This window comes from Notamacropus eugenii, chromosome 4, assembly GCF_028372415.1.
Source record: "Notamacropus eugenii isolate mMacEug1 chromosome 4, mMacEug1.pri_v2, whole genome shotgun sequence".
NCBI classification, from domain to species: domain Eukaryota; kingdom Metazoa; phylum Chordata; class Mammalia; order Diprotodontia; family Macropodidae; genus Notamacropus; species Notamacropus eugenii.
The window spans coordinates 217,191,102-217,204,552 of record NC_092875.1 but is presented as its reverse complement, the minus strand read 5'-3'; the positions used below and the strand labels follow the sequence as shown (position 1 = coordinate 217,204,552).

Below are 13,451 nucleotides of genomic sequence, written 5' to 3'. Positions count from 1 at the left end.
TTCCTTAGTGAGTTAAAACAGAAGAGATGCTTCCCTCTCACTCTCCCAGTGCTCTTTCATACACTTGACAAATTCACATCCTTATCCTTTATAAGCTAAATAAACCCAGTTTCTTTATCCTTTCCTCACAGGAGTGATTTCCCAGGCTCTCAGTCAGTCATTTTTGTTGCTTTTCTCTGGAACTCCTCCAACTTGCCCATATAATGCTCCAGTGATGGGGCCTAAAACTGAACATAGTACACTAATAAAACACTCACTGGTGCTGAGGAGAGAGGATGATCACTTCACAGCTCCTGTTTGCTTTAAACTTCCCAGCACTTCGTTTGCTTTTGCAGAGACAGACCTTTACTGCTGACTCATGCTCAATTTTAGTTGACTTTGACTGTACAAAGCCCATACTATCCCACCCTGACTTTCATACAGTTTGTTTCTTTTAACAAAATAAGTTAAATCGCAGCTGTCAAGTATCACCACCTGCCAAGAAAGACTTTCTTCACTGCACGCTACTTGATATAAATGTAAGACCTAAAACATTAAAAAAAATGGGAGTGGGGTGAGTGGTAAAATTGCAGAGTCCTGTATTTCATTCCATTTCTCTCTTCTTTTATCTGTTTAATTTATCTCTTCTCCAGCATTTCCTGAATAGATAATGGGTTTTCTTAATGAGCATCTGGCATAGTGGATAGAGGGTTAGATTTCGAGTCAGGAAGTTTTAGTTTCAAATCCCACCCCTGATTCTTACTTTCTGGGTGACCTCTGGCATTGTCATTTAACCTCTCCAATTCAGTTTTCCACATCTGTAAAATGGAGGTAATAATACCTGTACTATCTACTTCATTGGGTTGTTGTTAGGTATGAATGAGTTATTATACACAAAGTGCTGCATAAACATCAGTTGTTATCATTCAGAATAGTAACAAATCTCTGTATATTAGAAGCAATTGGAGTGTCTGATTTGATCAGAATGGAGATCACCCAGGAAACATACCTAAGAAGTTAACTGAAGCTCTTTGGTGGTTTAGGAGCTTAAGTGACTTACCTAAGGTAACAAGCATACCAAACTCCAGAAGACTTAATTCGAACTCGTCTTTCTGACTTTAAGGAGAGCTTTCTATCTACATGTCTTGCATATCTATAACTATATAATATTGTTCCTTACTATTAGGTATTTTGTTTGTATAACTTTAGAAAGACAATGATCAGAGCAATGACTATCTGAAAATAAATCCAGTCTTCTCCATCACATTCTGACACATCACTTGTGATGTTGGACAAGTTACATAAACTTACTGGGTGTCAGTTTCCTCATCCATAAAATTAGAAGTTTAACTCATAGCTTCTGAATGTGTTCAACAATTATGAATTTATGGACCATATAGCAAATTTCTTATTTGTTTACTCTGTTCCATAAGACTTGAGGTTTAAGGGAACTTTGGAGGCTGTCTACTCTGATTCCTCATTTTAGAGATTAGGAATTGGGTTCATAAAAATAATTAAATTAAGCAACATGCTTGAAATCGCATAAGGTGGAAATTGTAGAACTGGAATTAACACATATCTTCCGATGTTCAATCTGATGTTCTGTCAATTATAACATATTACATACATCTGACCAACACAAAAATAACAAAATCAGATTATAATTTTATCCAAGTTCATTCTTAGTTCAAGTGATAAAAATGTTTTTGCCCTAGTGGTTAATTATACATGTAGCTTACAAGATGAATAGATAGGCATCTTTTAAAATATGTTGATTTATTCAGTTGGCTGTGCAATGCATATAAATTTCCAAGATTACATTAGTTTTCAAATAAACATTGTCATGATTATTTTAACTTCATTTAAAAATTGACACATTTTCATTTGAGATGTAATGTGGGGTAGTGCATAGAGAGCAGATCCCAGAGCCAGATTCAAGTCTTGTCTCTAATATGTAAGGTTTGTGAACTCTTTGATCAATTATTTCTGTATTACTTTTCATCAGACACAGACTGAGATTTTTTAGCATTTGTGTGAATTCTACTGGAACGTTTTTTACTTTGTTTACTTTGTGGAGAAAGTTACATGTATCTTTTCAGGATTTTTGAAATAGCTTCATAAAGCAATAAAGAAAATGTAAATTATTCCCTAACGAGGACGATATTTACTTGTTGATTGAAGGTTTTTTATTTTTGTTGTTTTTTTTTTAGAACTGATGATCCTGTGATAAACTTATTATACTTATAGTGGTTCTAGTAATCAGAATTTGTGGAGAGAGGCAGAACTAAGTGCTAAATGGACTACCTCCTTATTCCCTACCAAGGATGTCCTTTATTACATCCATATTTAATGGTTTTCATCATGTTATCTCAAATTACATAGCAAAGGAACAGTGCTTTGCATAAAAGGCTCTACAAATGTTTTCAATTATTATTATGCTTTTAAGTATATTATGGAATTCAGAAATGTTTTCTCTTAGTGTAGAGCAATCAAAGTTTTGAGTGGACTCCCATTATATGAGAATGATGAAGGAATAACAATTAATTTACAAGCAACAGTTTGAATGAAATAATGGTCTAAGCAAATTGAGTTGGAAAGGTTTTAAATATCGATGACATAAACCTGACTACTGTTTATAAAAGTAAACATGTAAAAATTCAATTCCCTTAACCCCTTTGTGCCATCTTTTTTTTCTAAAAAAGAGACTGGTGGGGGAAAAAAGCAGTGTCTTGCTTCCACCTACTTTACATGTACTTTTTTTTTTGCATGTCTCATTAGAATGTGAACTGTTTGAAGGCAGAAACCATGTTTTTGTCTTTCTTTGTATCCTTAGCACTTCGCACAGTACCAGGCACATAAGCAAGCAATTAATATAAGCCAAGGGACTATTTGCCAAGTAAGCAGTAATAATAAAATCTATTGCACTTAATAAATTGTCGCTGTGCATTTGCCTTAGCCAAGATAGACTTCTCTGGGGGAAGATTAATGCTTCACCTATGTTAGCTTGTTTATTGTTAGTTTAGTACTATAAAATTCAGTCCAAATCCATTCAGCAAACATTTATTAAGCACTGATTCTATTTAAAGTGTTATACTAGCTGCTGAGGGACAAAATTCAAAGAAAAAATAACATGGTTGCTGTACATGTGGATCTTACATCTTTTAAAGGTGTAAGAAGTTGAATCATCTAGTTTTTAAAAAATGCTGGATTTGGAGTGAAGAGACCAAGGCTTAATTCCTTGGCTCTAGTGCTTACTGTCTTTTTATTTTTGAATCAGAATTCTGTGATCTTAGAAAGTTGTTTCATTTTGTACTGTTGTGATCATGAAAATTTTTCTCATGGTTTTGTTAATTGTACTCTGTTTCGGTTCCAATAAATCTTCTCAGATTTCTCTGAATCAGCATTTTTCATCATTTGTTATGGTATAATAATAATATTCTCTTGAGACAATTTTCAGCCACTTTATGATTGTGTCATGACTTTCTTTAGGCAGTTATTTTTTAATAATATGACAAACATCTAAAAGTGTGGTATAAATATGAGAAGTAGTATGGAAAAGTGAAATTAGATTTGCAGGTCAATCTTGGTTTTAAATCCCAGCTGTGTTGTGTAGTCTTGTGTGATCATGAGTAGATAACTTGGACTGTCTGGGCCTCAGTTTTCTCATCTGGAAAATCTCATGGAAGAAATAACCTTCAACATGTCTTCTAGTACTAAGGCTATGGTTGGTACTCATCGTCATTTAGTAATAGTTTTATCCTTGATTCATTGCATTGATAACTACCTCAAGAACTGAGGGAAAATCTGAGAAACTCGCTACAAAAGCAACACAATATAGTTAACAAATCACAGAGAATATTGTGACAGTTTCAGTAGGTTACATCCTGAATTTTTGAGCTAATTGTAAGTCATGTGTCCTTTTAGAGGAGAGGGATTTTTCTTTTCTTTTCAATCAAAAATAAATTTTTAAGTGTGTTTGTTTTTAGAAGTATTTTTGAAATGATATCTCTGAGCCCTAACGGTTTATTCTGCCTTTTCTTTGAAACATGCATATATATTTTCGGACAGCATTCAGGTATTCCATTATATAAGACTTCTTATGTAGCCACACATTATTGGATTAGAATCAGAGGTTCCCAAACTCTATACTGCCCTCTAGGGGATGCTGGATTGATGTGGTGGGAAAGGGGGTTGGTAGTAGCCTCAGGTGCAATTGGGAGGCATTGAATAAAAAAATGGGGGTCGTGAAAAGCATAAGAAAAGAAGAAAATTTTGAAAAACCTTTCATACATGTTTCATTTGTTGTGCAGCAGAGTTAGTCACAGTGATTACATTATTTTCTAAATAAACACACAAACTGCAAGTTATAACTGATCAGTGGTCAAGTCTGCCAACAGGTCTTAACAAGCAATGTTGGGAGGTAAGCATGTGGTATTGTTGGGAAATGCAGCATGCATCAGCAGGAATACATGCATGGAATGACTTGCTTGCAATATGATAGTATACAGTAACATAATGCAATATTGCATCATCAAAATTTCAATGCAGAAAAACTCCACAAATTTCCAATAAATTATTAAATTTAAGATGCATGATTTAAAAGATATATTTGATATTGTTTAAATAATACAAATTTTAAAAACCGTTAAAAGTTTAAAGAAAACAGATTTCTAGAAGGACTCTGAGTAATTTTTTTAAAGGAGGCAATAGGCCAAATAAGTTTGAGAATCTCTACATAAAATCTTGCCTTTCTTAGTGTTGTGAGCATTAATGGTCACCCTTCAAATACAAAGAAAACATTTGATGAAAAATGATTATCAATGCATGTCAAAAAATTCAATGTCAATGCATGTTAAAAAAAATTCATTCCATTCACAATGATTAAAACTTTGTAGTATATGCCACTTTAGATTAAGTTTGTGAGTGGTACATGATTCATTTCAGGCCCTTTTAGAGACAAACTGTGCCTAAGATCCACCTCAATTTTTAATCCTATTGTCAAAAATCATTTGATCCTTTCTTGAAGGATTAACTGTGGGTGTGGACATAAATGAAATCTTACTAACTTAAAAATCAAATAGTCAAATGTCTTGATTTTTTAGATGGAAAAACAAGCATAGAAGGTTTAAAGAACTTTCCATAGATCACATGGATATAATGTTTTGAAGCAGAGAGCAAAACCAGGTGGTATATCTCTAAAACCAGCACCATTTTCATAACACTATCCTGCCCAATGGGACCAGGAATTCTGGACCTATCCAGAAATTCTTGAGTAATTTTTCCTTTAAAAGCTAAAGTCTCCCCTTACTCTTTGGAATGTATATGCCTGAAGGTGTTACCAAGTCAAAAAAAGATGATCATGGTTATAAAGTTCAGTCATACAATTCTGTCCATAATAAATTCATGACTAAAACCTATGTGCATAATAACAAAGGAAATACATTACCATGTCTATATGCATCTTAATTTGGTGGGATTCACTCTAGGATTTCTTTCTCTAAGGCAAATTTTCTGATATACATTTCTCATGTTCCTTACCTTGGTAGGTCCCAATGTGCTTCTGTCAGCTAGTATTCATTGAGGACAGTGTAATGAGAAAGAAGGTAATCAGTTGTTCTTTGAGTCTGTGCAAGGGAGACTATAGAAATTTCCATTTAGATTCTAACTACACAGACTAGAAAGTGTTAATTGTACAACATATTTTCTTATGGACTTTTACTTTCCAAAATATACATTGTTTCCATGGGCTTCCTAGTGTGAACATCACTCTCCATCTTCAGGGATTCACCAACTTATATGTATTTTTTACCTCCAATAAATTATTCAATGATTTTATGTATATAAGAACTCCTGGAGATAAAGACACAAAAATAATCTCTGCCTTCAAGAAATTTACACTCCAATGGGGGAGATAGCATATAAATGTTATGATCCATCCACAATACATAGAGAAAAATGGAAAGTAATTTCCGAGAGGAAGACTCTAGTAGCTAGGGGGATCTGTCAGGGACCCTGACAGAAGATGGAATTTGAGCTGAATCAAAGGGAGGGCATTCGGAACACATAATGTGATGTTTCTCACTTCTAGATAAATCAACTAGACTTTAATTGTATTTTAAAAATAAGGACACTGAAGTGCAGGATTGCTCTAAATCATAAAGGTAATATGGATCAGAGACAGATTTGAGCCAGGTGTTCTGACTTCAGACTAAGTGCTTTTTTCTACTCTTAGGTTTCTGTGAGTTTTGTGAAAATAAAGAGAACAGGAAAATTTTATCATGCCTTTAAATCTGCAACACCCCAGAGGAGAAGGGACCCAATTTAGCAAATGATTAATGTTCAAATTTCCTTTCATCAAAAGATTTAATCTTTATCATAGTCCATTAAAATGATAAATGTGAAATGAGTTGAGTGGGAGAAGGATATAGTGACTGTCTAGCATATTTTCACCATGTCTTAGAACAGTCCCCCAAACCTTTACCATTTCATCAACAGAGAGCATTGTTGGATTTAAAACATGCATATCATACACACACACACACACACACACACACACACACACACACACACACACACACACACACACTGCAGAATTCCTTGGGGGGGGCGGAGGAGAATCTATTTAATGAATAGCAAGACTCTTTAATGAGCCACATATAGAATTTCAGAAGGAATTCCTAGATCAATGTGAACATGTAAGTCCATTTACATTAAAATTTAAAACTTTTAAATAACCCATCTTTTTTTATACCCATCAAGGAATTTCACTTGTTTTTGTTGTTGTTTTTCAAAGCCAATGACAAGTAGAGAAATTCTGACTTAAAGGTGGAGGTTTGAGAAGATTCAGGGGTAAAGAGTAAAGCAAGACTGAGAGAGACAGAGAACTGATGCCAAGGAGAGGAAATTATATGGTGAGGCTTATGCAGCAAGTAGCCATCTAATTTTCTTATTCATCCTCAAAGAAGAGAAATGTACGTGCCTGACCAGACAATCAGGAGAAAAAAGGAAAAAGCAATCAGATTTATAGTTGGAAGTGGCAAGCAAAAGGAGAAAGTGACTACTGAATTTGCCTTATATATCCCACAATTTTTTTAAGTCCATTAAGATTAGCTATTTGTGAGGCAATTTCATTCAGAAATAATTCAACAGATATATTGTGCAATTATGCAGCTATCATGTGCAAATAAAATAGTTTCTGCTCAGAAGGACCTTTCATTTCTAGGGCGAAGAATGTACAGAGAAAATGATGTGATGCTCTCTTACATTATAATGCATTCATTGGATTTTATTTCCATGTAACCTGTTACAGCAGTGACTTAATTTTCCTTAATGGACTTTTGTATAAGGGACAGTTCACTGCTGTATTGGTTTGCAAATCTTTCAAATTAAACTCTTTAATTTCTACTTTAATACTATATTATAATCATTTTATATTTTCTATTGCTCAATGTAAAAGAAACACTTTTTAAAGAGGTAAAAATAGATAATTTATGTACATAGATAAGCAAATATGTATTTGAAAGAAGACTAAACAGGAATTGATAAGGAAATCAGGAAAGATTTGATAAAGTATGCTGTTAACTGAGCTGAGCATTTTAAGGAGAAGAATGGAGAAGTAGAGTTTAGGAAAGAGTATAGTGAAGTTTTTGTATTAAATTCATGAAATAGATTAATATGAAATAAGTCTGGAAATGTATATTGTGCCAGATTGTGAAGGATGTTAAATGTCAGGATAAGCAGTTTGTATTTTATCCTGAAAGCTACAGGGAATTACTAGAGATTTTTAAGCAAGAAGGATACATGGGCAAGCTTCAGAGACCTGGTGGTCAAACTTCAGAGATTAGAAAGATTATTTTGCTAGCTATGGTGAAGTTAAATTGAACAGAGGAGAGAATGGAAGTAGGGACATTCATTAGGAGGCACTGCAGGCAAGAAGTTACAGTGCTTAAAACTAAGGTAATAAGTATGTGAATGGAGATAATGGGACAGTTAGGACAGATTCTGTTGAGGTAGAAATGACCTGACTTGGTAACTTATTAACTATGAGAATGTGTAAGAATGAATGTTCAAGGATAACTCTAAATTCATGAACCTAGGCGGTAGGAGAAAAAATATAAAATCTATTCCCAGAAGTCAGGGAAGATTTTGAAGAAACCTAGGGCACAATTCTTTCCCTGCTACATAAAATACATCCCTGGAAAAGTACACTACCAAAGTAAGTGAACTTCTGCACAGCATTCAGAACTTCTCCATTTGCTGCCAATGGTTCTACATATGGACAGTGTGGTGGCAGCTGATAGAGCACTTGTGTTTTCTTGGTGTTCATTGTTAGGCCAAAATTAGCGCAGCAGAGAATTGATCCAAAGTTTTTGCATGTCAGCTTCAGAGGTTGCATTGAGTGCACAATCATCTGCAAACAAAAAATCATGCACCAACACTCCTTTCACTTGGGTCTTGGCTCGTAACCCTTTCCAAGTTGAAGAATTTACCATCAGTGCAGTAGCTAGCCTTGATACTGTGCTCTTCCTCATTGAAAGCATATGATAACATGACTGAAAATGTCATGCTAAAAAGTATGTGAGCAAGCACACAGCCTTGTTTCACTCCATTGGTGACTGGAAAGCACAAGAGCTTGTCCATTATCTAGAACTCAGGCAAGCATGCCATCATGAAATTGATGTACAGTGCTGATGAACTTCTCTGGGCAACCAAATTTTGACATAATTTTCCATAAGTATTCATGACTGACAGTATCAAAAGCCTTGGTCAGTTCTGTAAACATTGTGTATAGACCTCTGTTCTGCTCCTAACATTTTTCCTGGAGTTATCAGGAAGCAAACATGGTGTTTGCTACCACATGAAATAAACCCTGCAAAAATGCATACCAAATGTCAAACATCCACCAATAACAAGAAGAGGAAAAATGAAAGAGCCCATCATAATAAAACAGGCAATAAACAGGAAGAGTGACAGGTGGATAAGATACCTGATTGCAAAGGTTTCTCAATGTTTTTCTTCTGTAGGGTCCTAGAGCATAAAAGCATATAGCCAGCAGTAATTCCAAGTGCTGCCCAAACCAGCTTAAGATATAATTAGAAAATATTTAATAAAATACAATAGAAAATAGATAACTTTGCTATGTTGTTTTATAAGTAGCCAGCAATGATGGTTATGTATGAATTAGTACCTACCCCTCCCCAGACACACATACATACACACATACACACCCTACTCATTTCCATTTGAGTTTGACACAAGTATCTTAAGGTTTTATTCCTCAAACTCTATTTAATTCTCTGAGATTAGCCTTCATACTGGATAAAGTCAGCCTCAAAGGAAAGGATAAAGCCTTGAAGAGTAGGGCTTGTGAACCTGAAAAAAAGACTCTGTTGCCTTTTGGAGCCTAAAGTAATATCTCAGTTGGTCAGTTAGTCAGTAAACATTTATTAAGCACTTATGTCATGCCAAGCATTGAATTTAGTGCTGGGGACACAACAGAAGGCAGAAACACCGTCACTGTTCTCAAGGAGCTCACATTCTAACGGGTATAACAATATTCAAACCTCATTGAGACAGTGAAACAAAAATGCTGAACTCAAAAATGGAACATAAAGGAAGTGACCCAAGAATTATATTTCTGTAAAAAATACTATGAAAAAGGAAACCTGAACTCCATACTTAAGGAAATCATACAGGAAAAGACTCTAGAAATATTTGAAATAGAAGGCAAAGCATATATCAAGAAGATAACAACAGAAATATTAAGTTTAAATAACCAAGAATCGTCACAAACTTCAGAATTACTATATCAAACAACAAATTTTGTAGGCAACAAGGAGAAAAACTTTTACATCCAAAGAACAATCAAGAAGAATAGCTCAGGGTTGTTCCTTGTTTATATGAAAATCAATGAGAAATTTGGACTATGATTAGTTTAAAAAACAAAGGCAATGAATTACAACTTCATAATTATATATCCTACAAAGATAAGCCTAAAGATGAAAGAAGATGCTTGCACCTTCAGCACCAAAGGAAGCAGTTGAGTCATTCTTTTCAAGAGCCAGAAGTGAATATTCAATAAGCAACTGAACCAAAAAAAAAAGGGAAAAAGTTAAATATTTTCAGATAGCAATGAAATACTAATTAAATATTTGTTTTCACATGACTAGGGCTAGACAAAACCACAAATATGATGTGGTGAGTCTTCTGGTTTGTTCTTTTTTTCATTTTCTTTAACAACAACAGCAAAAATAATAACAATAATAAACAACTTGAAACATTGAGACGTTAAGAAATTTAAAAGCATCATTGAACTATATAATATAAGAAACTATAAAAAATAAGAAAATTGAAAGGGAAATAAGAAAAAGAATAGGATTACTATTTCAGGGGAAAAATCTTATTCCTTCATTAGTATATCAATAACACTTCTAGTGGGATAATACTAAAGGATTATTCTCAGTGGAGGGAGGAGAAGGCAGAACAGGGAGGCTCAGGGCAAAAAAAAATGTGGCCTCAAGGTTTTTGTGGTTCTCTAGGTCCTCAAGTGTAGCCCTTTGACTGAATCAAAACTTCACAGAACAATTCCTTCTAATAAAGGGATTTGTTCTGTAAAGCCTGGACTCAGTCAAAACATACTCAAGGACCTAAAAGGACAAATGTAACCTTGGGACCACAGGTTCCCCACACCTGAATTAAGTAAATAGTCAAAGTTCAGTCATCAAAGCAGATTTAGAATTCAGTGAGATCTCAATCATCTTCTAATTCAACTTCTTCTTTTTATTGATAATAAGTGTTTTGACTGATATGAGTGACTACAAAAACACAAATTTTAATTAAGATTATAGAGTAAGTAATGATATCCTGAATTGTTGGAAATGACTTTTATCGGTGCTTTGGAGGAAGACGTAGATGACGTGTTGTTCTTTTAGATGATGCAAAATGATAGACATTAAATGGTATATTAACTGTCAGAATTATTATCCAAGCTAATAGGTTAGAATTATGGAGCAAATATAATAAAACAGAATGCAATAAGGATAAATGTAGAAAGTCTTCCATTTCTGTTTTTTAAAAATGATTTAACTATGAAAGTAAAAGACAGCTCAGAGAGATGGGTATCAATAAATGATGTAATGAAGACCTGGTGGAATGTCAGCCATGTGAATTAACCACTCTCCCAAATTAATGTGACCTTCTCCTGCATTAATAAAAGCATAGAAGGCAAAGTGAGGAAGTTTATTGCCCTGATGAATGCTATCTTGTATTAGATGATTACTGGAATATGATTTTCAGTTCTGGACACCATATTCTTGATAATTTAAGCATGTTGAGAGGACAGTGATTAGTATTGCAGAGGTACTTAAAACTATGACATGAGAGGATGTGTTGAAGAAAATGTGGTTGTTTTCTGAAGTCCTTCTGGGAAAGCCACTTATATTCTCTGATTTAGGCAACTAAATCTGTATGATTACAAATTAGAGAAGCATTGGGGTTTGAGTAGGTAAAGGGAGTGCTCCCACCAGGAGTTCCCATAGTTACAAGAGGATGCATTTGCAAGACTATTATTTGAAAAGGGGATTAACTTCATTCTGGTTGGACCCAGAGATAATTAGGAAAAATTGGTGGCAGTTGCAGAGAGAGACAGATTTTAGTTCAATATAAGGAAAACATTCCTCACAACTCAAGATGCCCAAAATGGAACTGACTTTCTTGTGATGCAGTACAAAATGTCAAAATTGGCAGATCTTTCTCTTGTCCAAATGGCAAATTGGCCATATGCCTTGCTTTTCTCTTCTTGATTCCTATCTTGAGGTAATTGGGTACTTTTAAACATCTTCATTCCAAGAGTGCATTTCAGAAGGGAGGAAATCATTAAAATAAAGGCTAAATTCAAAAGTTTTATAAAGAGGTTCTGAATTTCATCTATGGATTTCATTTATTCCTAATGAAAATAGAGAATTTTACTGAAAATTGTATAAAACAATTGAGAAAGAAAGCTATTTTCATGTTGTGATAAAAAATGTACAGGCACATTAATATACCCAAGTTGACAGAAGTCAACGTATTGGAAAAAAATAATGGATATTCTCTTATGAATTCACAAAAGTAATTTATGAATTAAATAATCTTTTTTTAAGTTTCTGTAGTTTCTTTTAATGAAGAACGTATCAAAAAATGACAAAAATTTGCTGCCTTAGAGAGACCTGCATTCTTTATCAGAGATAGTTTTATTTTATTGGAATTTCTTCACAATGGATTAATTGAACCATACAAATCAGATTCTCATGCTAATAAGCTTGTTTAAGCAAAAATGCTAATGGGATTCTTGCATTTGCTTACAGATTTTCAGACGTTGCTGGTTGGTTTTCAAGAAAGCATCTAGCAAAGGACCCAGAAGGCTTGAAAAATTTCCAGATGAAAAGGCAGCTTATTTCAGAAACTTTCATAAGGTAAGTCACAGTTTTGGAGGCCATGGGGAATAATTGAACCTTTGACAGCAACCGGTGGAGCAATTTCTTTTGATAGATGAAATCTACAGAGGCAAAAATACCATCACCAGGATAAAATGTCCCTGTTTTGATAAAGTGTAAAAGTTGTTTTTCCCCTCTAATCATCTGGTCTGAATGCCAGTAGTATCTTTGGAAAATGAAAGACCTACTTTTATTGCTACTTTGCAGAATGAGATGACTCATCAGTGGACCAGATCGTTTGCAAAGGTGCTGAGTAGGCACATTTTTTCTGTTCAGGTTAATTGTGAATATGTTACATTGGTTTTAACTGTAAGCAGTGCTTGAGTTCTACAGCATTTTTAGCAATATTCTTGATATGATGAGATTTCCATTTCTTCCTCCCATCATTTTTCCAATATCAATTTTTATGAGCATTTACTAAATTCGTATCATAGGCTGTCTCTGTTGATACAAGATCCTCCCTGGTCACTGCAGTGATATGGTGTGTAGCTCTCTAGCTTAGACACCACTCCCCTTTTGTTTTTGTCACCCTTTGGCAGGAGGGCCCTATCATTGACCATATGAGTTGATATCTTCTGACTTTAAAGAACTTCCATGTCATATAGCAAGGTATTAGAGTTCAGTGCCCTCTCTTACCCAGTAATTAAAAACCTGTAGCTATGACAAATGTTGAGCTGCTAAGTGGTTCAGTACATAAAGTACTAGACCTGGAGTCAGGAGATTCTGAGTTCAATTGTCACCTAAGACACTAGCTCTGTGATCCTGGGCAAGTCACCTAAACCTGTTTGCCTCAGTTTCCTCAGCTATAAAATGGACTGGAGAAGGAAATGACAAACCACTCCAGTGTCTTTGCCAAGGAAACCCCAGATGAGGTCACAAAGTGTCAGACAAAACTGAAATGACTTATAACAATATGAAAACAGTTGATAACCTGTAGAAAGTTTGCTGCTGAGTGGCCCTATAAACAACTGCTATTTGTAGTCTCCCTTTCCTTGTCTG

The 13,451-nt window shown here is 34.5% G+C and overlaps 1 protein-coding gene across 1 annotated transcript in view; it reads left to right on the top strand.

Moving 5' to 3' along the window:
• DOK6 (docking protein 6) overlaps positions 1 to 13,451 on the top strand; it is a 663,764-nt gene that overhangs the window by 236,192 nt on the left and 414,121 nt on the right. The window contains exon 2 of the mRNA XM_072604125.1: positions 12,324 to 12,431. Coding sequence (XP_072460226.1) covers positions 12,324 to 12,431 — 108 coding nt within the window. The remainder of the gene's footprint in view (positions 1 to 12,323; positions 12,432 to 13,451) is intronic.